At 47.1% G+C, this 22,163-nt stretch overlaps 1 protein-coding gene and 1 non-coding gene across 4 annotated transcripts; one reads left to right on the top strand and one right to left on the bottom strand.

Annotated features, from left to right (window-relative positions):
- Window positions 1–1,107: 1,107 nt before the first annotated feature.
- Il10rb (interleukin 10 receptor subunit beta) lies at window positions 1,108–22,110 on the bottom strand. Of its 3 annotated transcripts, none has more exons than XM_034515816.2 (7): window positions 21,439–22,110; window positions 20,210–20,333; window positions 16,420–16,577; window positions 13,618–13,784; window positions 10,259–10,406; window positions 5,443–5,603; window positions 1,108–1,525 (listed from the first exon to the last, which is right to left on the bottom strand). In XM_034515816.2, the coding sequence occupies exons 1-7, from the start codon at window positions 21,491–21,493 to the stop codon at window positions 1,280–1,282; spliced, it is 1,059 nt and encodes a 352-aa protein (XP_034371707.1). In that variant the 5' UTR covers window positions 21,494–22,110; the 3' UTR covers window positions 1,108–1,279. The 3 variants fall into 3 exon arrangements, with proteins under 3 accessions (XP_034371707.1, XP_034371708.1, XP_076799265.1); XM_034515817.2 differs by having other exon boundaries at window positions 5,443–5,600; XM_076943150.1 differs by lacking the exon at window positions 5,443–5,603.
- LOC117718388 (small nucleolar RNA SNORA70) lies at window positions 10,660–10,791 on the top strand. Its single transcript, XR_004608070.1, has one exon. It is a non-coding gene; the product is annotated as a small nucleolar RNA SNORA70 (small nucleolar RNA).
- Window positions 22,111–22,163: the final 53 nt, after the last annotated feature.

Genomic DNA, 22,163 nt, shown 5'->3' with positions numbered 1-22,163 from the left:
AGCCCACAGACAGGTCAAACTGAGAGTCCATCGTTAGTAAATGTCTGAGCTGGACAAAGTCCAGGGCTTCTCTGTTCTTGGAAGTATCCCAGATACAGCTACCTTGAAAGATTAGTAGCATGACTTCAGCGTGTGCCAACAGGTACAAGGTGGGAACTCATTTGTGCATATTTTAACAATTCCACTGATGTGGTCTTGCTAGTTTTCATATGGCTTAGATCTTTACTGTCCCCAAATCCCATATTATAAATGGACAATGGTGGCTAGCTGTAGCTGAGGTGCTATTGGGAGACTGTTGGGAGGCTGTGCAAAGGTAAGATAGATCATAAGTCACTGGAAGAGTGCCCTTAAAGAGTGATCTGGGGATCACCACCCTCTCCACCTTTTCTTTTCCTGACTGCCACGAGGTGCAGAGCATCTAACACACATCCCTCCATGATGTAATGCGCCAGCACAGAGCCAGACAAAGGGGCGAAGAAACCATGAATAGAAACCTCTGAAGCTATGATGCTACATTACAAAATAAAAAACAAAACAACCCCACAAACTCTTTTTTTCCTTTTAAATAGTTTATGCCAGGAATTTTGTTACAACAGTAGGAAGTTAGCTAACACAAATATACAAATATAGAATATTTACAGAACACTAATATCATACAAAACACACGGTTCAGGAAGGAAATGTCTTTGCTCCTTGGGAATCCAAAAGGTCTGTTTCTGTCCTGCACAGGGTTGACCACTTTTGAGATGAGGGTGGTCTATAGGCATTCTTACAATTTTATAGGGTTTCCACTTTTCCCCCCTATTTAAAATATTTTTGTTTGTCACGATTTAAATGTGGTCCTTGTTTTAGTGAGCACAAAGGGCTCCAATTACATTCAGTTGTCATAAAAAATAATTATTAAAGTCTCTGTGTGTGTGTCTGTCTGTCTCTCTGTCTCTGTCTGTCTCTCTCTTTCTCTCTCTGTCTTAGACAGGGTCTCTGTACTCCCTGTATAGTTCAAGATGACATTGATCCCCCTGCCTCTACTTCCTAAGTGTTGGGCTTATAGACAGGCACCCCATCCCTGGTTTATACGGTATTAGGAAGCAAAGCTAGGACTTCATGTATACTTAGTAAGAGCTTTATTCACTGAACTGCATCCATAGGCCCTAAATTGTTAATATTTATAAAGCAGCAAATTCCCAAATGGAGTCTTTAAAACCTGGCTCTTTGGTTGTGTGTACCAGCCCAGCATCAGAATGTCCTAGATCTGGAGTTTTCTCAAGTGGCCCTCTGGTCACACTTCTGAGGTAGATGTGAGCAGTACCGGGTCATCCTGTGGAAGTGAGGGGTTTTCATCCTTGGACTCCAGATCCTGAGGCCCTGGCTCAGATGGAGGTTCTGAGGCACAGCTGTCTCCAGGACTCTGCTTGCCGCCTTTAGACTGTTCGGTGACGATGCTTAGCTGGTCCAAGACTTCGGTCTCCTCGGGGAGGGGGAAGGAGAACAGCAGAAAAGTGCTGTGGTGGGGGTGGCCAAGAAACTGCAGGAAAATGAAAAGACCATTACTTGAGTGCTAACAAGGATTTTAGGCAAAACCTTAGGGATACAGAACTGCAACTGTGAAACGCAACAGTAACATTATGGTGTTCCTTGAAAAAGGTTACCGCATGACCCAGCAAGTCCTGGGAAGACTACCCTCACAGGTAGGTATATTCTCAAGGGAAATGAAAGCAGGCTGTGGAAGAGGCTCACCAGTCGGGTCTACTAGAGCTAACAATAGCCAGACGGTAGAACAAACAGCAAGTGCCATCCAGGAATGGACACACAAATGTGCAGACACCTCACTGGAATATTAGTCTGGTTTCTTTTTGTTTTTTGTTTTTTTCTAAATTGGACCAAATGGCTCAGCAGGGAATGACATTTCCCACACACACCTAATTACCTGAGTGGTCCCCAACTCCATGGTAGAGGACTAAATCCTGACTGTTGTCCTCTAGCCCCTCGCCCCATAAACACAGTGGCATTGGGCACACTGTCACTCACATACGTACACACCAAATACACATGTGCATGTACACACACACACACATACACAAATTACTCATTCTATAACATGGAAGAGCATTGAAGACATTATGCTAAGCGAAATACACTATCACCAAACAGAAAACGGGGTGTGGGGATATCGCCCAGTTAGCACAGTGACTGCATAGCTCTTACTACCCCAGCACAGCAGAAAACTGGGCGTGTTGGTGCACACCATAATCCCAGCACTTGAGAGGTGGAAGCAGGAGGGTCAGAAGTTCAAAGTCATCCCTGGCTACATTGTGAGTTCAAGGCTAGCCTGAGCTACTTGAGACCCTATCCTGTGTCACTGAAACAGTTGCTGACATGAAACAGAAGTGCCATGTTGGACAGCTTCGTTCATCTTCCACAGTTTAGACTCCCCGAATGTGCCAAGTTGTTATGTACCCTGTGTTGTGAGTGGGACTGGGGTGCAGTGGTGTGGGGAATGTTGGTTTGCTCTGTGGCATCCTTTCTCTTCACCTGATAGTGCTTCTCCATACCCCACCACCCCTACAGCTACTGTGAGGCTCGCTGACCTCCGAGAATGGGGGCTCAGTATGATAGGTCCCTTGCCTGCCCCTGTCTGGTTTTTACAGCCTCTTCTTTCCTGTCTGACCAGTTTCTTTGATGGGGAAGCCAAGCAGCAGAAATCCCAGGGGAAGACTTTCCTTTCTGGATCTTGGGAAACAAAACACCTTCCACCCAGAGCCTAGGGCCTGCATCTCTTTGTTCTTGCTCCGAACAGCTTCACACCAGCTCATCCCCAGAGCTTCTCCACTCCCTGGTGCTGCAGAGCTTGCTTGCACTGCTGTCTGGAAGCTCTCTTGGCTCTGAAACTCTATGGTCCTATGTCCCACTTCCTAGCTGTGGTGGGTGCTGTCCTGTACTACCTACGGCCCATCATGTCCCCAGCTTCTAGGAATTGTGGCAGCTGAAGTTGCTCAGAGCTGGGTTCCTCCCTGGGAACAACATTCATAGCATAAAACCCGTGTGTGTCCCAGCCGGGCGGTGGTGGGCACGCCTGTAGTCCCAGCACTTGGGAGGCAGAGGCAGGTGGATTTCTGAGTTCGAGGCCAGCCTGGTCTACAGAGTGAGTTCCAGGACAGCCAAGGCTATACAGAGAAACCCTGCCTTGAAAAACCAAAAAAAAAAAAAAAAAAAAAAAAAAAAAACCGTGTCCTTCTCCACAGGCATTTACTTCAGTTGTTGGTGTGTGAACTGAGGCTGTCACAGTACATGAAAGGACCAGCAGTGCACATGGTATCATTAAAACCGCACAGAGATGGATGCTCGCAGCCAACCATTGGACTGAGCATGGAGACCCTAATGGAGGAGTTAGAGAAAAAACTGAAGGAGCTGAAGGGGTTTGCAACCCCATAGGAAGAACAACAATATCAACCAACCAGACACCGACCCCCAGAGCTCCCAGGGACTAAACCGCCAACCAAAGAATACACATGGAGGGACCCGTGCAACAAAGGATGGCATTGTCTGGCATCAATGGGAAAAGAGGCCGTTGGTCCTGTGAAGGCTCAATTCCCCAGTGTAGGGGAATGACAGAGCGGTGAGATGGGAGTGAGTGGGTGGGTGGGTAGGTGGGAGCACCTTCACAGAAGCAAGGGGTGGGGGGATGGGATAGGGGAATCCTGGCGGGGAAACCAGGAAAGGGGAATAACATTTGAAATGTAAATATATAAAATATCCATTAAATAATACAAAAGAAAATTAAATAAAACCACACTGAGTCAGGGAATCTTCTCTAGGAAGAGCTGGAGACCTAGTACATCAGACAGGTTTGAGGAGTCTCACAGGGAAGGTACACCAGAGAAAGCGAATGATGGGTGGTCCATCCCACACTGAGCTTCCTGGCTGCTTGGAAATCAGACTCCACTTGTGGGAGAGGCAAAAGGTGCTGACACAGGAGGAACACAGAGCAGAACGGGCCCTGCAGCATGTGTGTAGAGTAGCCAGACCTTCAGGCTGGTGGATGACTCAATGACTGCATGATAACTAAGCCTGATGCATGTGTGACCCTGCAGGTCTGTAAAACATGTGTCGGGAAAACCACTGGGTGAACTTCACAGTCAATCGCAAGAGGACATTCACAAAGCAGAGAGTAGAGCTGTGAGTTCAGGCTAGACCATCTGCAGCAGCTCAGTGCAGCCTAAGTGGACCCAGCAAGACGGAGTCTCTGATGGAAGGAGACTGGGTGGACACAGAGCCCCAAGGTGGTCACCAGGGAGAGCACCAGCGCCAAACTGAGTCACCTATGTCAAAACGAAACAGCAGAGCCTAGAGGCCACGAAGGGAGGTCTTCACGCACAATCTGCCCTGTGACGGTTGTTATAGGGAACATCCATGGAACCACAGCCGCACGCAGGGCACCTCAGCAAGGACATCTACCCAATCGCTTGTGATTACTCTTTTCAATATTGAACCAGCACCAAGGTTGCTACTTATCTTTCAGCCAAAGATTATTGCATCAAAATAACTGGTGTCCCTTTCCCTTGGTTTACCCTTAAATATCTGTTCCCCTTTACTTCCCTGTGTATACTTAAAACCACCACTCCTCCCATCCCCCAACCCCCATTCACTAAGACATATACCTTGAACTTGCAAATTTCCCTGGCCAATCTTGAATAAAATAGTCTTTCTTTAGAGAGTTCGTGTTGTTACACAGAGTGACATGTCCTGTCCTTACAGGAGGTCAGAGGATGCAAGTCAGCTGTGCACAGGGATGGTACTGTTTCCCCCACCCCATTGTATCCATTCTGCCTCTGTTCATACCATGCTTACATCAGGAGACACTTCTTCATGACCAGATGTAGGAGAGCAAGGTCAACACTGCTTTACAGGGAGGAGGGCATGGTTTGTGGGGGATCCTATTGTGTGAGCAAGCCCTCCACAGGCTGGGCTTTGCCTGTGGGTGAGGTCAGACTCTTGACATATGGTCAGGATCTTAGAGTGTAAAGAAGAAATCATTAGTCTTCAGTCATCCATGTTCCCTCTTCCCTCAAAACTTTCAGAAAACAGCACCCCTGACATCCATGAGACACACGCCAGAAGGTCAATCACCGTGACATTCCCAAACTGAAAACACATCACACCTCTCCCTCCCTCGATTCTCCCTCTACCAGTGAGTGTTCTGCGTGGAGTGTTTCCTCTCTTCCCGCCAGAACCATTACCTATGAACCCAAGGACTCAATACTCTGGGCAGTGAAGAAGGCGCTACCCAGGTCCAGGGTGGAGGGTTCTAGAACAAACCTTTGCTTTCTTGGCATTTGGGCACAGGCCAGCATATGGACATGTATCATGCTTTTGGAGAACATGTTGCCTGGCACTGGACAGCCTCGACATTAGAGAAGTTTCTCCTCCTTCCACCCTGCCTACCTCCTTCAGGTGCTGTGGAAGAGATGTCCCAGAATGGAAGGTGTGCTTGGTCTTCTTATAAATGAACCACAGCACAGCAAAGCAGCCCAGGAGAAAGAGGAAGACCACCAAGACGGAGGCTATGAGGATGACGGCCACAATCCAGGAACGGGTTGTTTCTGCTGGGGACAGTGAAGCAGGTTAGACTCTTGGTGCACACACAGGTTGAGTCACAGGGATCACACACCCATTGTGATCCAACACAATACCTCAAACCAGGCCCGTGTGGCCACACTGACCCAGAGATCCGGAGAGTCTTGGTGTTTTTGATGAGTTTCACCCCTTTCCTGGATCCTCTTGACAGAGTGCTTTCTTCTATGAAGGGCTGCTTTACCTGTTTGTAGAGGCCTGCTCTGGGCACTGTGCTGTGACACTGTAGATAGGGGTTGAGGGAGGCACAGGCACCGTGTTTGGTATTGAGAAGTGGAAGCAGCTTTACCCGAAGGGGTACACAAAAATCCTGAGTAGCCCAAGTGACCACCACAGATTCCATGTCTCTGGGGCCACCCAATCAATCTTCCTGAAGTTCCTGACCAGAGCCTACAGAGTTCGTGTGCTGCTGCTGACACTTGACCACACACCTCTGATTACCTGCAGTGGGTTTTTCTGCAAAGGCCTTCCCACCTGAGTCCTTCTCTTCCCATCTGGAACATACTCATGGCACTGTGACCCAGCAGTGTCTTCCTCAACGACTGATAACCACGGTGTGAAGCCAGCAGGAGGGATGTCTCAACAGGAGATCGGCAGGTTTTGCTAAATGCCAGTTCGCAGAGCCAGGTGGCGAACGGTAATAGCATTGAACTCAGTTTGGTCATTTTTTACTCCACTGCCTCTGCTTGCTCTGGCTTCCTCCCTTTCCACTCCCTCCCTCTCAGACATTCCTCTGCACAAGTGGAGTTCAGCTCCTTCCATCTGTGGTCAGTAGGCACTGGATAAAATCTCGAGTTTCTGTTTTAACCAGTCCTGCTTGTTTTGTGTGGGAGCATACAGGAGGTCACTCTGGTCAGCCATAGTCCCAGCTCCCCTCACTCAGGCTAGTCCCTTCTCTAGCTGACCTGGCCACACTAGTGGAGCCGAGAGAAAAAAACCCTGCCTGGTAAGACAGAGTCATCTGAAAGGGACTGTTTGTGCCAAGAACACCAGCTGTCATTTAGACACAGCAGAACAGAGAACCCTGGCCAATGTGTTGGTCTTTGAAATCTACTGACAATAGACTCTGCTGCTATTTAAGTAAACGTCTCACAGTGCCTGCCAGTGTTCATGGGTAAATGGATGGGTGGATAGATAGATAAATGGATGGATAGACTGATGGATGGATGGATGGATGGATGGATGGATGGATGGACTGATGGATGAATGGATGGAGCATTTATATGAGTGAGAGGCTGGGAAGAAACTGTCTCATCTTCCACCTACCTCTTTTTCCTCCCTCCTTCCCTCTCATGTCCCCTTGTGTTAACATTTCCACACATATCAATATTCTGACCATCCCACCTCACCCTCTGCAGATTGGAAGAACTATACCCAGTCCCTGGGATCTTGTTTTACAATGCATGGACCTTTGCCTCTTTCTGTCTTAGCAGAGGCTGCTTGTATTTTTCCCGATAAACGGAGGGTCTGGAGAGCTGGCTGGTGTGGCCACTAGGAAGAATCTGACAATATGAGGTCATCTCAGGTCCTGAGAAAGCTTCAGGCTCTTATCCATCCTCTAGTGTGGTAGGGTGAGCCAGTGTTGCTGGATCTCTCAGGTCTGGGTGGTGGGACAAAAACAGCTGGTTTCCTGGTATCCTGGGTAAGGACACACCTGGCTAACGGTGACATTTTTGTTTCTTCTCTGGATGAGTAGAGAGGGTGAGGGCAAGAGATTGCTTTCTAAACAGTGTGAACACAGTAATTTACCAAGCCTGACGTTCTTCCCCTGGCTGCAGATCTGTTTGACTATTGGCAGACCATGTTTTATTTTATTAGTTTTATTTTAAGGATTGGGATGCATCAGACTACCTTTGGAATTAGTCTGTAGGCGGGAGTTAAGATGCCACCTGGGGTTATACCAGACTGTGCTCAGTTCTTTCTCCTTCACTAGCTAAGCAACTTTGGGCAGTCGAAGGAACCTTAGGGCCGTCCTTTTCTAAATCCCTAGGGTGTTCACACTGAAAACATTCTATATATAGTGCTTAAATGAGATTTTTAAAAACCTGCAAAACAGGAGTTTGACAAACAGGTTTTCTATTTCTTTTTCCTTTTTTTTTTTTTTTAATAAAAATGTTTAGATTTTTGTCAAGACACAGAGTGTGGCTTAGGTTGGCCAGCAACTCACTATATAGTACAACCAGTCTCATGGAGACTCTTCTGCCTAAGTGTCGTAAGTATTGAAATTATAGGCCTGAGCCATCATCCAGGCCTGAGCCATCACACCAGGCCTGAGCCATCACACCAGGCCTGAGCCACCTCTCCAGGCCTGAGCCATCACACCAGGCCTGAGCCATCACTCCAGGCCTGAGCCATCACACCAGGCCTGAGACATCACTCCAGGCCTGAGCCATCACTCCAGGCCTGAGCCATCATCCAGGCCTGAGCCATCACACCAGGCCTGAGCCATCACACCAGGCCTGAGCCATCACACAATGCCTGAGCCATCATCCAGGCCTGAGCCATCACTCCAGGCCTGAGCCATCACACCAGGCCTGAGCCATCACACCAGGCCTGAGCCATCACACCAGGCCTGAGCCATCACACCAGGCCTGAGCCATCATCCAGGCCTGAGCCATCACACCAGGCCTGAGCCATCACACCAGGCCTGAGCCATCACACAATGCCTGAGCCATCATCCAGGCCTGAGCCATCATCCAGGCCTGAGCCATCACACCAGGCCTGAGCCATCACACCAGGCCTGAGCCATCATCCAGGCCTGAGCCATCACACCAGGCCTGAGCCATCACACCAGGCCTGAGCCATCACACAATGCCTGAGCCATCATCCAGGCCTGAGCCATCATCCAGGCCTGAGCCATCACACCAGGCCTGAGCCATCACTCCAGGCCTGAGCCATCATCCAGGCCTGAGCCATCACTCCAGGCCTGAGCCATCACACCAGGCCTGAGCCATCATCCAGGCCTGAGCCATCATCCAGGCCTGAGCCATCATCCAGGCCTGAGCCATCACACCAGGCCTGAGCCATCACACCAGGCCTGAGCCATCATCCAGGCCTGAGCCATCACACCAGGCCTGAGCCATCACACCAGGCCTGAGCCATCACACAATGCCTGAGCCATCATCCAGGCCTGAGCCATCACACCAGGCTTGAGCCATCACACCAGGCCTGAAATAGTTTTCCTTTAGATCAAATTGTGTCCTTCACGTCAGATTTCACTGGTGAGAGGCTCTGCAGGTGTCCCACCTTGTGCATTCTCAGATTACCGAGATTCTTGTCAATAATTTGGCTGCAACAGATGTTGGGCCATATATCCTCACCTGATGAGAGTCACAGTGCATGTTTACAGAGGCAGTGCTCAGGCTAAGGCTTGTCTTTTCTCTTCCCCATCTTCCTCTCTCTGTGTTGTTTTAATCCTCCCTTCCTCTCCCCCTCCCCTCTTTTTCTCTCCTGCCTGTCTCTTCTCCTCTTTTCACTTCTCCCTGCTTTTCTTCTTCCCAACCATTGTGTGTGTGTGTATGTGTGTGTTTGTGTGTGTGTGTAGTGACAATTTTGAAAGTTTTGGTTTTTGAAAAAGACACAGAGCTACTATAAGAATGTGTTTTGGTTTTAATCCCAGGTGTGGGGATGTGGGGCTGCTTCGTACTGCCCTCAGCAGGTGATTGTGATTTGCCTTGTGCTCTAGCAGAGGTGTAGTTTTGCCAGGTGCAGCTGATTTCTGCAACTGTGTGACATTTGGAACTCTGGGAACTTTTCAGAGGGTACATAAATGCTAGCACTGTCAATAGGCAGCTGGTGGTCTTTCAGGAGGGTTGGGTGTGGTTTTTTAGTAGTCCTGGTCAAAGAAGAAACAAAAGGAAAGAAATAAAAGCCAGAGATTCCCCCTGCATCCTTCTTCTCTCCCTTCTAGTGTTAGGGGTGAAACTGGAGGAGTAAGGGCAGGAAAGAGAAGCACCCACAAAGTAGCAAAGACCAGCTCTCCTTCTCTCTCTCTCTCTCTCTCTCTCTCTCTCTCTCTCTCTCTCTCTGTGTGTGTGTGTGTGTGTGTACACGAGTGTGTGTTCAGGACCACACATGCTAGATAAGACCCTTATCATTGAACCACACCCCGCACTACTGTTCTGTTGGCTCACAGTGTGGAGAACCCCTTGGTAGACACCACTGTGGCCTGGACCCACGTTTTACAAGGGGTCTCAATACATAATGGAACCAGCTGAGGTCACCGATGTCTCCCAAACTCCCCTTCCCAGTCATTATGTGTCCCCAAAACTAGAGATGCAGGGAAGGAAAATCAAGATGTCAAAGGCTCAGTCTCTGCAGGGCGTCTGTATGAGAATCAGGTAACCTACTTTAGAGATCTGGAAGGGCAACAGAGCATAGTAAATATGGATTCATGGTAGCCCACTGGACTGGAGAGAAAGAGCCTGCATCCTCAGCTTGGGGCATTGTTTGGAGCATGAATCAGACCGACACTCAGGGTCTGGAGACCATTCAGACAAGGGGAAGCTGATCTCTAACCTGTGGTGCAGTCTGAGCTGACTGCCATGATGTCTAGGACCCAGGGTAAGGTTCATGGAGCCATGGAGCCCCCAGAAGGCAGTTACAGGCTGTCTCCGTCCCTACTCACCATCACTGGTTGTCCGTTCACAGACAGGTTCGCTCCACTCTCCTGTTCTGTTATGATTGGGAAGAAACCCTTGAACTCGAATGCAGTAAGTTGTCCACGGCTCCAGGTCTCTGAGCACCTCTGAGTCATACTGAGACTTGACTTGAAACTGTAAGACAGACAGACAGACAGACATAGAAGTGAAGGACACTTCTCTCTTTATTTTTCTTTCCCATGTGCTATAAACTGTGCTTCAGACGTATCAGAAAGAGCTACTCACTCACTGGCTGGAACTCCTTCCAGCTTCTGACACATGTTACAAGGAATGGGACAAGACCAATAGTGAGGCAGGCAAACCATCTCACGGGTTCAATTCTGTAGCATGTGTGGCATCTAAAGCGTTACACTTCCCTTCAAAAGTATTATATCCAGTTAAGGCCACCAGGTTCTTTCCTCATGGGGCCCAAGGTGCCATGCCTACAACCAGCATTCTCTTTGGGGATAGGTGAAACCTGCCGCCTGTATAGATTGTTCTAAGGAACTTTGGAACAGAATTTCCTAGTAGATATTCATATCCTTGCTGTCAGACAGGCATGTGAGGCACCTTTGGGATGCAGCAGGGCACACTGGTCAGGATTCACACTGGTCAGGCCACCATAGATGCTATAGAAGGCACATGCGGCCGAGACTCTTAGTAGGAGCAAGTTCAAAAGGAGGGTCTTTGCCAAGTTGGATGCAGATAAATTGAAGACATGGCAGGCGAGAAGTGGCTCATCCAGATGGCTGAGGGTTAAATATTCCCCAACTGTGGTCCTCTGGACAAGCAGTGGGCCATGCCATCATAGGGTTTTCCACAGTGTTGTTCATTAACTAATATATTTAGTTAAAAAAAATATTTTAATGGTTTGAACTGCATCCCACAAAAATTTTATGTATTAGTACCTGGAACTGGGACCTTATTTGGAAGTAGATTCTTTTAAAATTTAAATTTATTGCTGAACGTGGTGCTACATACCTTTATTTTAATTAATTAATTAATTAATTAATTTTTTTTTTTCGAGACAGGGTTTCTCTGTGTAGCCCTGACTGTCCTGGAACTCACTCTGTAGACCAGGCTGGCCTAGAACTCAGAAATCCGCCTGCCTCTGCCTCCCAAGTGCTGGGATTAAAGGCATGCGCCACCACTGCCCGGCTTTTTTTTTGTTGTTGTTGTTTGCTTTTTTAATAACATTTTTTAAAAGAATAAAAATGTGGACATATAGGTAAGCATGCCCCCAGGGAGAAAGCCATATAAAGAAAATGGCCAATATCTGAAGACACTCTTTGAAGCCAAGGGAAGCCAAATGATTGTCAGCAAGCTTTCAAGAGTTGGGCTGGTAGGATGGCTCAGTGGTTAAGAGCACTGAATGCTCTTCCAGAGGTCCTGAGTTCATTTCCTAGCAACCACATGGTGACTCACAACCATCTGTAATGGGATCCGATGCCCTCTTCTGGTGTGTCTGAAAAGAACAACAGTGTACTTATACATAGAATAAACAAATCTTAAAAAAAATATGCTTTAGAAAAAAAAGAGTTGGGGGAAAGGTATGGAGTGAATCTTTAGGAGAGCAGCAACATGTTGATCTTGAACGCTCAGGCTCCAGAAATGTTAGACAATAAATTTCTGTGTTGAAGCTGCCTAGTTTGTAACTCTTGTTATAGGAACCTTAGTGGGTAACAGGAGCCATGCCCCAGGTTCGTGACATGTTTGTGATCCTTGCTGTTTGGGGTTCCCTGTGTATGTGTCTAGGTGGGCTCTGACTCCAGGCTTTGCTCTCTTCAGGATACCCCTGCATTATTCTTCCCTGGTGTTTTGCTCTTGTGTGTGTGTGTGTGTGTGTGTGTGTGTGTGTGTGTGTGTGTGTACTTGTACGTGTAGGTGTGTGTCTAATTATATCATCCTAAGACAATAAACACAAGTGATCTTCCTCTTGGACTCTTGGGAAGGAACTGAAAAACATAAAATGTAAATGATTTATCAGCATAGATGTCAGTTTAGGTATTCAGCTCAGAAACACTAAGTCTGACCATAAATAAATAAATCTATCTATATAAAGAGAAGAGAGCTTTGAATTGTTCCAGAAGACGGGAAAAGTTTGGCTTTTGTCAGCAAATGCCACAGCAGTTCAGTGAACTGGGTTGTTCTTCCTGTTTCTTGAATGAAGTGGGTTCTTGTGACTGTTCTGTGGACCTAAGGAAGCTGAGGCCATCGATTTGACCAGAGCAGTGTGGTGACAGAGGCAACATTCTAGCCAGACTTTTTGGTATTAAGCTTTGATTTCAAAAGAATTGTCCAGTGAGCTGGTGAAATGATTCAGGTTTGTAAAGGCCTGGTGGCTAGATCTCAAGGACTGTGGCATGCCCCTCAGCATGAAGAAGGAAATGTAATAAAATTTCTTTTAAAGTAATTGCTCCCTAAAGGAGAGAGTGACAGGGGAAAATTGGATAGGTAGGGTTAACAAAACAAAAACAAAAACAAAACACTGTCCTTAAACATCTAGGGAGTTGGGAGGGGCTATAGCCATGAAGTGACTGGCTTGTGCTATGTGAGGGCTATGGGATGGGAAACTGGTCATTCAGTTGGTCACATGGCAGCTGACTCCAACTTCCCCCCAGTCAAGTGCTGACAATGCCCTGTTTCTCCTGCAACTTCCTTTCAAGGAGAGGGAAGTCTATTGTGTGAACTTCATCCTAAGAGTCTGCTCCATGTCTTTTCCAGAGCTTTGGGCTTGGAGGGGAGCAGGCTTTAGACTCCCTGGACAAGAAGTGCTGCCACTTTGTAAGACTCTGCCCAGTCATGTCTGTGTACATGCATGGATGTGTGCATACACCAATATGTATATGCATGCATGCATGGATGTGTGCACACATCAATATGTGTATGCATATATGGATGTGTACACACACTAACACATGTATGTGTGCATTCATGGATGTGTATACATACCAATATGTGTATGTGTGGATGCATGGATGTGTGCACACACCAATATGTGTTTGTGTACAAGCCAGAGGTTGGCATCAGTGTTTTCCTCTGTCACTGCCCATCTTGTTTTTGAAACAGAGTCTCTTCCTGAATCTGGATCCCTCCAATGGACTAAACCAGCAGACCAGTGAATCCCAGGATTCTCCTGTCCCTATCTCTCAGCACTGTGACTACAGTGGTGCATCCCTGGCTTTTAACTTGGGTGTTGGGGAATCCAAATTCTGTCCCTCACGTTTTCACAGTGAACAGTTTTCCCACTGAGCCCTTCCCCACAGCCTCTCTCTTATCATGGCCTGCCAACCCGAGCGAAGAACATGGTACCCGCATCTGAAACGAACATGAGAGGCAGCCTTACCTTCTCATTAGTTCCATTTTTCCAGTATTGTATCCTGTAAGCCCATGAGTTATAAATGTTCTTCATGGTCCATGTCTCAGGCTCATTCTCAATTTGTGGGGCTGAGAAACGCATGTGCAAAGAATCAGCAAGGGATTCTATCTGTATCTCAGGAGGTCCAATAATGGCTAAGTATAAGAACACACAAAAATGACAATCAAAAATCACATTTTAAGCACTTCCCTTGAACACAAATACTTCATATATATGCGCAACAATCTACTGAAGGGTAACACTGTTCTTGATACACTATTTACAACATTGCCTCAGGAAGATGGATGGAATTATTTCCTGTTTCAAAAGATCCCAAATCGCTTGTCTTTATTAATCAAATTAAATCTATTTATGTTCCTAGTGATATCTAATATATTTAGGATTATTTCAACTATATTGTTTTGTATTGTTTGTAAAAATGGCTTTTTGGGGAGGGGGTCACCCCAGTACATTGCCCAGGTTAGCCTCAAACTTGTGATCTTCTTGTCTAAGTCTTGACAATACTGTTGTCACAGTCATGACACAAAGGCATGACACCATGCTTGACACATACACACAAAAATCTGTTTTTACATTTTTTAAAAATTTTATTAGATTCTTCGCTTTCTCTTTTTTTCTCTGCCTGTTACTGGCTTGGATTCTCTTTCATTTTCTAGCCTTAAAGCTACAAATGATACTTTTGTGTCTGTAGAGATTACTCGTAAGTATTTATCATCCATACACACACATATACATACATACATACACACGCACACACACACACACACACACACACACACACACACACACACACAATTTTTCTTTTACTTATGTAGCTAGGCCCTTCACCCCATTTAGATCTCCACCCATTTAAAATGTCACTTTGGAGAGCCTGTATATTGTGGCTCTCTGGACAAGGGTGTATTCCTCTCTTCTGTTGACTTTTCACTTTGAGAGCCACAGTCTCTCTGTGCCATCAAGTATCTGCCTCTTGGCTTCCCGTCAGTCTTCCTATGAGTCTAGAACACTCCACGAGCACAAGGCTTGTTTAATATTGTAGCTTCACTGCCACATGTTCTTAGGAACATGCCCAGCACACAGTAGGTGCTCAAAAAAAAAAAAAAAAAAAAAAACACAGAAAGAATAACAAAAGACTCCAAGAAAGCTTGGCTTGTGTTCTCCTCTCTGACCATTGTTACTCCCGAAGGGTGTCTTGTTAAGCCACAGGGGCCTGTGTCATCTTCTCTGCTCTCTCACTTTTACACGTGTGACCTTGAGTCATGCTACTTGATCTGAGTCAACAGAGAACTGGCCTCAGTGGACATAACGTAAGACTTAGAACCAGCCAGGCCCAGCAAGAAATTACTGGAGTGGAAGCCTAAACATCAAATGGTCCCAACTTACAATGGTTGTGTGAAAGAGACTGGCATGAAACAGAAACTGTACTTTGACCTTTGAATTGTGGTACTCCCTCACGATAAGGACTCGTGGTTTGATTTCTTTTTCAGTTTAGGGAGATGGCTATGATTGTCACCTCCCTGTCAGTCAGAGATCAGGAGGGTGTGGCAGGCTAGGTGTGTCAAATGCACGCTTGATTTATGATATCTTCTGCTTATGATGAGTTTACAGGAACCCCTGGTAACCACTGAAGACCAGTTTAGTTTTGGAGCCTGACAATTAATGAGCTGGCTTTTCTCAATGGTCATTTCCTTCTCTTGTTTTTAGAAAGGAACATTTAGAAAAAAAAAAAACAAAACTGACCATTTCCAGGTGCAAAAATATGAGAGTTTTGTACTTGTCCTAAGACAAAACTGGAAAGAGAGCAAGAGACTTTGGCCTCATTCTGTCTGAGTGAGCACCCACCTGTGGAAGCTACAGAGCCCACCTGTAAGGACCTGTATAAGCCCTGGTCCCCAGACCTGAATCTTCCCCTCTGATGCCCCTGGGAGGGTCTTATGTGAGCTTTGACCCTGACATTTTGCAACCTCTAATTCTCCCAGTTGCTGTGTGGCGGCTTAACTAGTTTTCAGTTCATGATACTTTAAACGTGTTTGTCTCAGGGCCTCTGGGTCCCCTAGACCTTCTGACCAGGGCATCCTCTTTCCAAAGCTTACCAGCCAGCCTCAGCAGAGTCTACCATCGGTGTACTCTTTTCTCCCCCCTTCTCCTGGACAGCGGTCTCTCTTCACTGAGCCTTTCTCTCTCCACATCTACCTCTCTCTTCTTCTGTCACATTTTAAAATTTACTTTGCATTTTATATTTAGTTTATATGTACGGTGCTTTGCCTGTGTGTATGCTCTGTGTACCAGGTGCCCAAAGAGGCCAGAACTGGTGTCAAATCCTGTGGGACTGGAATTATACTCTGTTGTGAGCAGACTCCTGGATGCTGGGAACTGAACCCAAGTCCTCTGGAAGAACAACCAGTTCTCTTATTCACCGAGCTATTTTCCAGGCCCATATCTCTTGGTTTAACTCATAATCTCACACTGACTTCCTTTCAGAGAACTGTCAGAGGGTTCAATTTCCCCCTTAACAGCACTAGCCCTAACTTATCATATCTGTGAGTAGTGAAGTCACCAAATTTACATTCATCTATTTTATTAGGACATGTATATCCCCCTGACCCCCGCTTCATCCATGAATTTGCAGCCATGGTTTCTTTGCTCTATCCTGAGCTTCATGGCATAGACCGTTCATCTGTAGGCCTACTAGGAATTCTTACTGATGGGTCACCAACGAGGATAGAGTGAGGTAAGATGATATAACAAAATGGAAAATAAATGGCTTACTGTCATCCACGGGGCAGAAGGTGATGTTTACCCACTCCGAATGTTCGTCTGCAAACTCAGCCCTGACCCTCACCGTGTGGTCTCCATATTTAGAAAGAAGTGAGAAGTCGCACTGAGTAGAGGCAGTGTTCTTGCAGCGATCTTGGAAATACCGGTAACTACACAACCAGAAAGACAAAGGCAGTGAGGTTTCTGTCTCCAGGAAGATGGCTGCTCTACTCCCCGTGATGGTAAAGGCAAAAGAAAAACTTCTCGTCCTTCCCCTTCTTTGTTTTTATTTCATGTTTCAGAGAGTCTCCTTCTGTTGCCCAGGTTGGCCTCTGATTTAAAAGTCCCCCTGCTAATTTAAAATCTCCAGTGTTGGGGTTTCAGGTGTGTACCACTGCACCCAGTCATCACTAATTCGGATAAATAGTATACACAAGGAAATTAATATTTTCCAAGCTACGTTTTTCCTGAGATCTTTCTGATCCCTGGGGAATCAGTTACAGGCATCTAAAATACAATCCATCCTATAAATAAGTAATCTGTGGAGAAATTGAGTTAAACAAAAATTAGTATCTTAGCAGCAGAGACTTTAATGTCCCAGTAAGCCTTCATGGCTCCAAACCCAGGGCTGCGTATTTAACACATCTGACTGAGAATGCCTCCTTCCTGGATTGCACATTTCTGAAAGCCCTGGGCTATGATTGGGCTATGGTTGGCACACACAGATTAACTAGGAAATAATAAGGTGATTTCGAATAGTGTCCCAAGAGTGACTCACGTTGCAAAGATTCTGGAAAAATACTAAAACAATTCATCCACCCTCAGAATGATAGCAGCAGCAAGCAAGCATGGCAGGAGTCTTGGCAAATGGAATTCCTAACTCACCCACAGCAGCCTGAGGAGGTGTAATTAGCTGCCCCCAGCCTAAGAAAACCTGAGCTCCCTTCCTGTAAGTAAGGAGCTGTCTGACAGGTTCCCACCACACCATCCTGTCTAGGTGTGAAAGCCAATTAGGGCCACCCTTGTTGTCTGTCTTAGATTTTTCCCCCCTGTTTCTATGATAAAATATTCTGGCAAAGTCAATTCGAGGCAGAAAGTTTATTCTAGTTCACAGGTCCAGATTGCAGTGCATCACGGAAGGGCAGGGACGGCATCGGGAGCCTGAAGCAAATGGTTATTTTATGTCTGAGGTTAAAAGCGAGCGACAAGCCCTTGTGTGTGAGTGTCTGGGTCACCTTTACCCTTTTAAAGAAGGTTTCCTTTCCTTTACTGCATGTCAAAGGTCATCTTGCAGTAACTCCTTTTATCTTTTTTTGTCATAGGTGAGTATTTTTTTCTGGTAAGTATGTATCGATCATACTTACATTTTGGATGTCTCTGTGTGAGTATCACCAACACACCCTTTGAAGTGCTTTATTCTAGACAACCTGACCTCTGGATGGCAGCCTCCCTCTGTTGCCCAAGTGACAGGGGACAAAGGTAGCAAACAGTTTATTGCACTGTGTAGGTGGCATTCACCTGCCAGGCTTGAATTCAAAGCAAACTTTATGGAGTCATATAAGTCACATAACAACCCGACTGTTCAGGCCCAGTGTCTTTCCTAAGGACATGGCTGCATATTCTTTATGTACTATGCACCCATCTGTGGTTCCAAGGAGAGGAACACTGAAGGCAAAGTACTAACCCTTAGTTAATAACCACCTCCAGTTCTCTGCCTTCATGAAGCCACCAGGCCTTTTCATCTCAAAGACAAACAGCTGGAATCACCCACCGCCTATGATGATGGCAGGAAAGCCAGCCAGAGACTCCTGCTGGAGTGTCCTGTCACTCACCTGTGACACCCTCCATGCACTGTTTTGTGATCCTGCCATCTAGAGCTAGATACCTACGACCAGCCTCAGGTATTTCATAATAGCAGCAACCGTCTCGACTGATACAGGAAGGAAGTTAATTCCCACAGTGAAATTGCTATGTCTTTCCAGGCCCGAGCAGAGAAAACATGGAGACGATACCACCACACTAGGGATGATGCAGAATGGCCTTTTATCAGTTGCTGGTCTCTGGACTGTAGGTAACTATACCAAGGTATAACAGGACCCGTTGTTTCCATAAAACACACACCAGAATGTATGTGTGCACGATGCTGAATTTTCATTGTCAACCAGATGAAATTTAAAATCAGCATGGAAACGACCTGAGTAGGTCTATGAGAGTTTCCAGGAAGGTTTAACGGATCAGGAAGGTTTATTATATCCTGGATGCCTGGATATGAGCAGCAGTTTCTGATAAACTGGGCTCTCAGACTGAATAAAAAGGAGGGAGTGAGCTGAAAGCCAGCTCTCTGTCTGTTTCCTGACCGGATGCCCTGTGTGTGACCAACTGCCTGGTGCTTCTGCCACAGTGCTGGACTGTAGCCTCTTACCAAGCCACCTCCCATCCCCTCCGCCAAAAAAAAAAAAAAAAAAAAAAAAAAAAAAAACCAACCAACCAACCAACCAACCAAACACACAAACAAACAGAACCCCTCTCCTTCCTCTCCTTCCTTTCATCAGATATTTTTTCACAGCAAAGAGGAAAGAAATTAATGCAGTTTCTAAGTCAGAGAGTTCAGGGAGGAAAAACAATAGTTAATGCTAAAAATTGGTAAATCTCAATGTAGGTGCTTGAGCCTACACACATACATGCACACACACATACACACACTCATACATACTCATACACACACATACACACATGCACACACACATACACACATGCACACACACACACACACTCATACACACACATTAACACATGCACACACACATACACACATGCACACACGCACACACCCATATACACACATACACATACATACACACATACACACATGTACACACATACACACACATTATTATTATATTATATAATATAGTATTTATTGTGGTATATAATATGGTATATAGAGTATATACTTGAAATATTTGGCTTGTATGAAATTATTTCAACTAAGAAAAATGAAAAACCCCGCACGTATGCAAGGGGCACTTTACTCTTTCTGCTCCTTCTTGAACTCGGTGGCCCTTCAGTATCTTGTGTAAAATGACAGCTGCGGCAAATAGGGCAGGGCTACCGAGATCTGGAAGGGCATGTTCTCTGTGGCCTGTCTGCCAGCCTACATTTCTGAGTCACCAAGAGGCCAGGTGTGCTGGTTCATAGGCCTTGGGCCTCCTGCTCCTGATGTGTTTCCTGGCATCCAGCCTATGGGCAATGTAGAATGGCTGTCAAGGGAAGGCTGGCCTGTACTCTTCACCGGATATGGGGATTTGCAGACGGGTAGGACAAGTAGAGGCCCTGCAATGGTGGTGGCGGATCCCAGAATATTCTAGAAGGCCTGCAGTGGAGGGTAGGTGGGTCGAAGCAAGTGCCTTCCTGACCGTTGTGCACACCTGGCATTTTCAGGCACCCCCACCCCACCCCCATTTGCACACTGCTGACTTTCACCATGCTAGCTGTATAACTGGGAATGTCATCAGCACCTGATTTCCTCTTCAAATACATCCGTTTGTGGCCAGCCTGGGCAACATAGTGACTTCTATGCTACTACCCTGGATAACACAATAGGCAGCTCAAGACCTGGAGTTAGAAGGAGGGGCCTACACTGTTGACTACAATAACTCCCTTCAGAGACAGAAAGGGGCTAAAGGAAGTTCCTGGACTGTCACAGCCACACAGGTGGCAGTAGTCAGACTCCCTCCCTCCTGAGAGCCAGGCCAGGCTCACTATTCTCTGGTACTGTCTTGCAAACAGCCACCAGACCTACCTTTCATATTGAGCTGTGAAAGTCAGGTTCTTTTTGGGGAAAGCAGGTACCTCCCACTGTAGGACGTTCTTGAAATTAACTGAATTCATCCTGACATTCTTAGGAGGTGGAATCAGTCCTAGAGCTGAAAAAGATAGGAGGAGGGGGAGAGAGAGCAATGTTTTTCAAAAACAAAACAAAACAAAACAGCAAAACAAAACCAAAAACTAACAAACAAACAAAAAAGCCCCAAGAAAATGACCATATTTAATATTGGGCCTCTATGTCTTCAAATGGGGTGTGTGTGTGTGTGTGTGTGTGTGTGTGTGTGTATTAGCTATGTTGTGGAGGGTAGGTTTTATTTGAAGCAATAATGAGAAGAATTTCTGGCTGAAGCCCCTGGAACCCTGGTTGGAGCTGGAGCAGGGAACCCGGGAATTTTGAGCCAGCAGTAGAAGACCCTCCAAGGAGACCCAAGAAGGATTGTCAGGGAGACCTTTGGGTAAGTGAGCCTGAGGTCGCATAGAGGGCAGCTTTGGGCTTAAGGCAGAAATTACTTATTAAGTTTTGACGTAGGAAACCCTAAACCACTTATCACCCAACTGTTGTCAACAGAGACGAAGTATGGCACTAATAATTATTCAACATCAGGCTGCCTGGCAAGTCTGGGCTCAGGAAGAGGAGAACCAGTCGGGGAATCCCAAGAGCAGCCAACGGAAAGCCCGGCGGGGCACACGCTGCGAAGAGTCATCAGAAGCTCTCTGGGGAGCTGAGGGGCAGAATTCAGATTTCAGGGTGTGGACTTGTGAAGAAGAAGGTGTGGTGAAGGGGAGCTGGTGTAGCAGAGGACCAGGGAGAGGAAGAAGGGCTGCGGCTGGGGAGGACTCTGGTGTGTGTCCCTAAGGTCCAGACTGCCACCGCGGGGTGCTAAGAAAATCTGCTTTTAGTTAGAACTTCAGGGTGGGAGGACGCTGTCAACAACTGTTCCCGCATCCCGCTTTAGTTTACCGTCTAGACAGCCTGGAACCCCGCTGGCGGGGAGGGGGTGGTCCACCCAGGATCTAGCCAGTGGCAGCGCATCGCCGCGGGTGTGCGTGCACCCGGCCATAGCGAGGGGTTCCCTTCCCGGTGCTGGGCACCGCACAGGGTCCCTTTCGGGGCGCCCATGGGCCGAGACTTGGGGACGCCCCGCCTCCGAATTCCCAAGCCTGCGAGCTTGCCCGCCCGAGTCCCCTGCCCGCCGACCTCACCTGGCACCAGGAGGAAGCCGCCCAGCCAGCCCGCCACGCTCGGCGCCCAGGCCATGGCCCCGTGCGGCAGCCCCGCTGCCGTCGGCGCCCTTCCCGGAACCTCCGCCGGGCGACCAGGCCACTCCCCTCCGGCTCCCTCCTCCCGCAGCCCCGCCGGGAACCGGGGCCCCGAGGGCGGCCTCAAGCTAAGTGCACTAAGAAGCCATCCTGGGTTACAGTATCGTCCCTCCCCCCATCCCTTCTCCTGTTTCTCTCCCCTCCAGTGTTGTTCCCTTCTGTCTCTCTTCCTTGGTGGGCGGGTGCTGAGACACTGTCTTTCTATGTAGCCCAGAGACTAGCCCTGAATTCGAAGCAATCCTCTTGTCTCAGCTTCACTGCGGCTAAGCAGTTGTTTTTCTTTGGATCACTCAGTGTTCCTTGTTTTCCCCCAGGGAAGCATCACTTCTCCAAAGTCTCGTTTCCCAAACAAAAGCTGAATCAAGCAGAGCTTGGGACGTTTTAGTGCCCCTCCCCACCCGAAGGAGATTGCACAAGGCCAGTTTGTTCATTTCATTTCTTGGTAGCTTGCTTCTTGCATAAGGTTGCTGAGGAAGGTTTAATTTCCTCTTCTTAGAGGGACCAGGTGATGAGGTGGGAAACCCCATAGTAGGTCGGCTGACTACATACTGAGACATGTCTAAGTCAGAACAAGGGGACCATCCCGGCAGGCCACGGCAGAGTTAGAA

The sequence above is a fragment of the Arvicanthis niloticus genome, chromosome 12 (genome assembly GCF_011762505.2).
Source record: "Arvicanthis niloticus isolate mArvNil1 chromosome 12, mArvNil1.pat.X, whole genome shotgun sequence".
Lineage (NCBI taxonomy): Eukaryota > Metazoa > Chordata > Mammalia > Rodentia > Muridae > Arvicanthis > Arvicanthis niloticus.
The sequence above is the reverse complement of the archived record's forward strand: the minus strand, read 5'-3'. Positions and strand labels throughout refer to the sequence as shown.

Bases quoted from the DNA above. Each gene is read 5' to 3' on its own strand.
- Il10rb (XM_034515816.2), bottom strand. From the start codon at position 21,493: ATGGCCTGGGCGCCGAGCGTGGCGGGCTGGCTGGGCGGCTTCCTCCTG. The intron at 13,785-16,419 runs GTAAGCCATTTA...TCTTATACTTAG, and splicing joins CTTCTGCCCCGTGGATGACA to CCATTATTGGACCTCCTGAG. The intron at 1,526-5,442 runs GTAGGCAGGGTG...ATTTTCCTGCAG, and splicing joins TTCCACAGCACCTGAAGGAG to TTTCTTGGCCACCCCCACCA.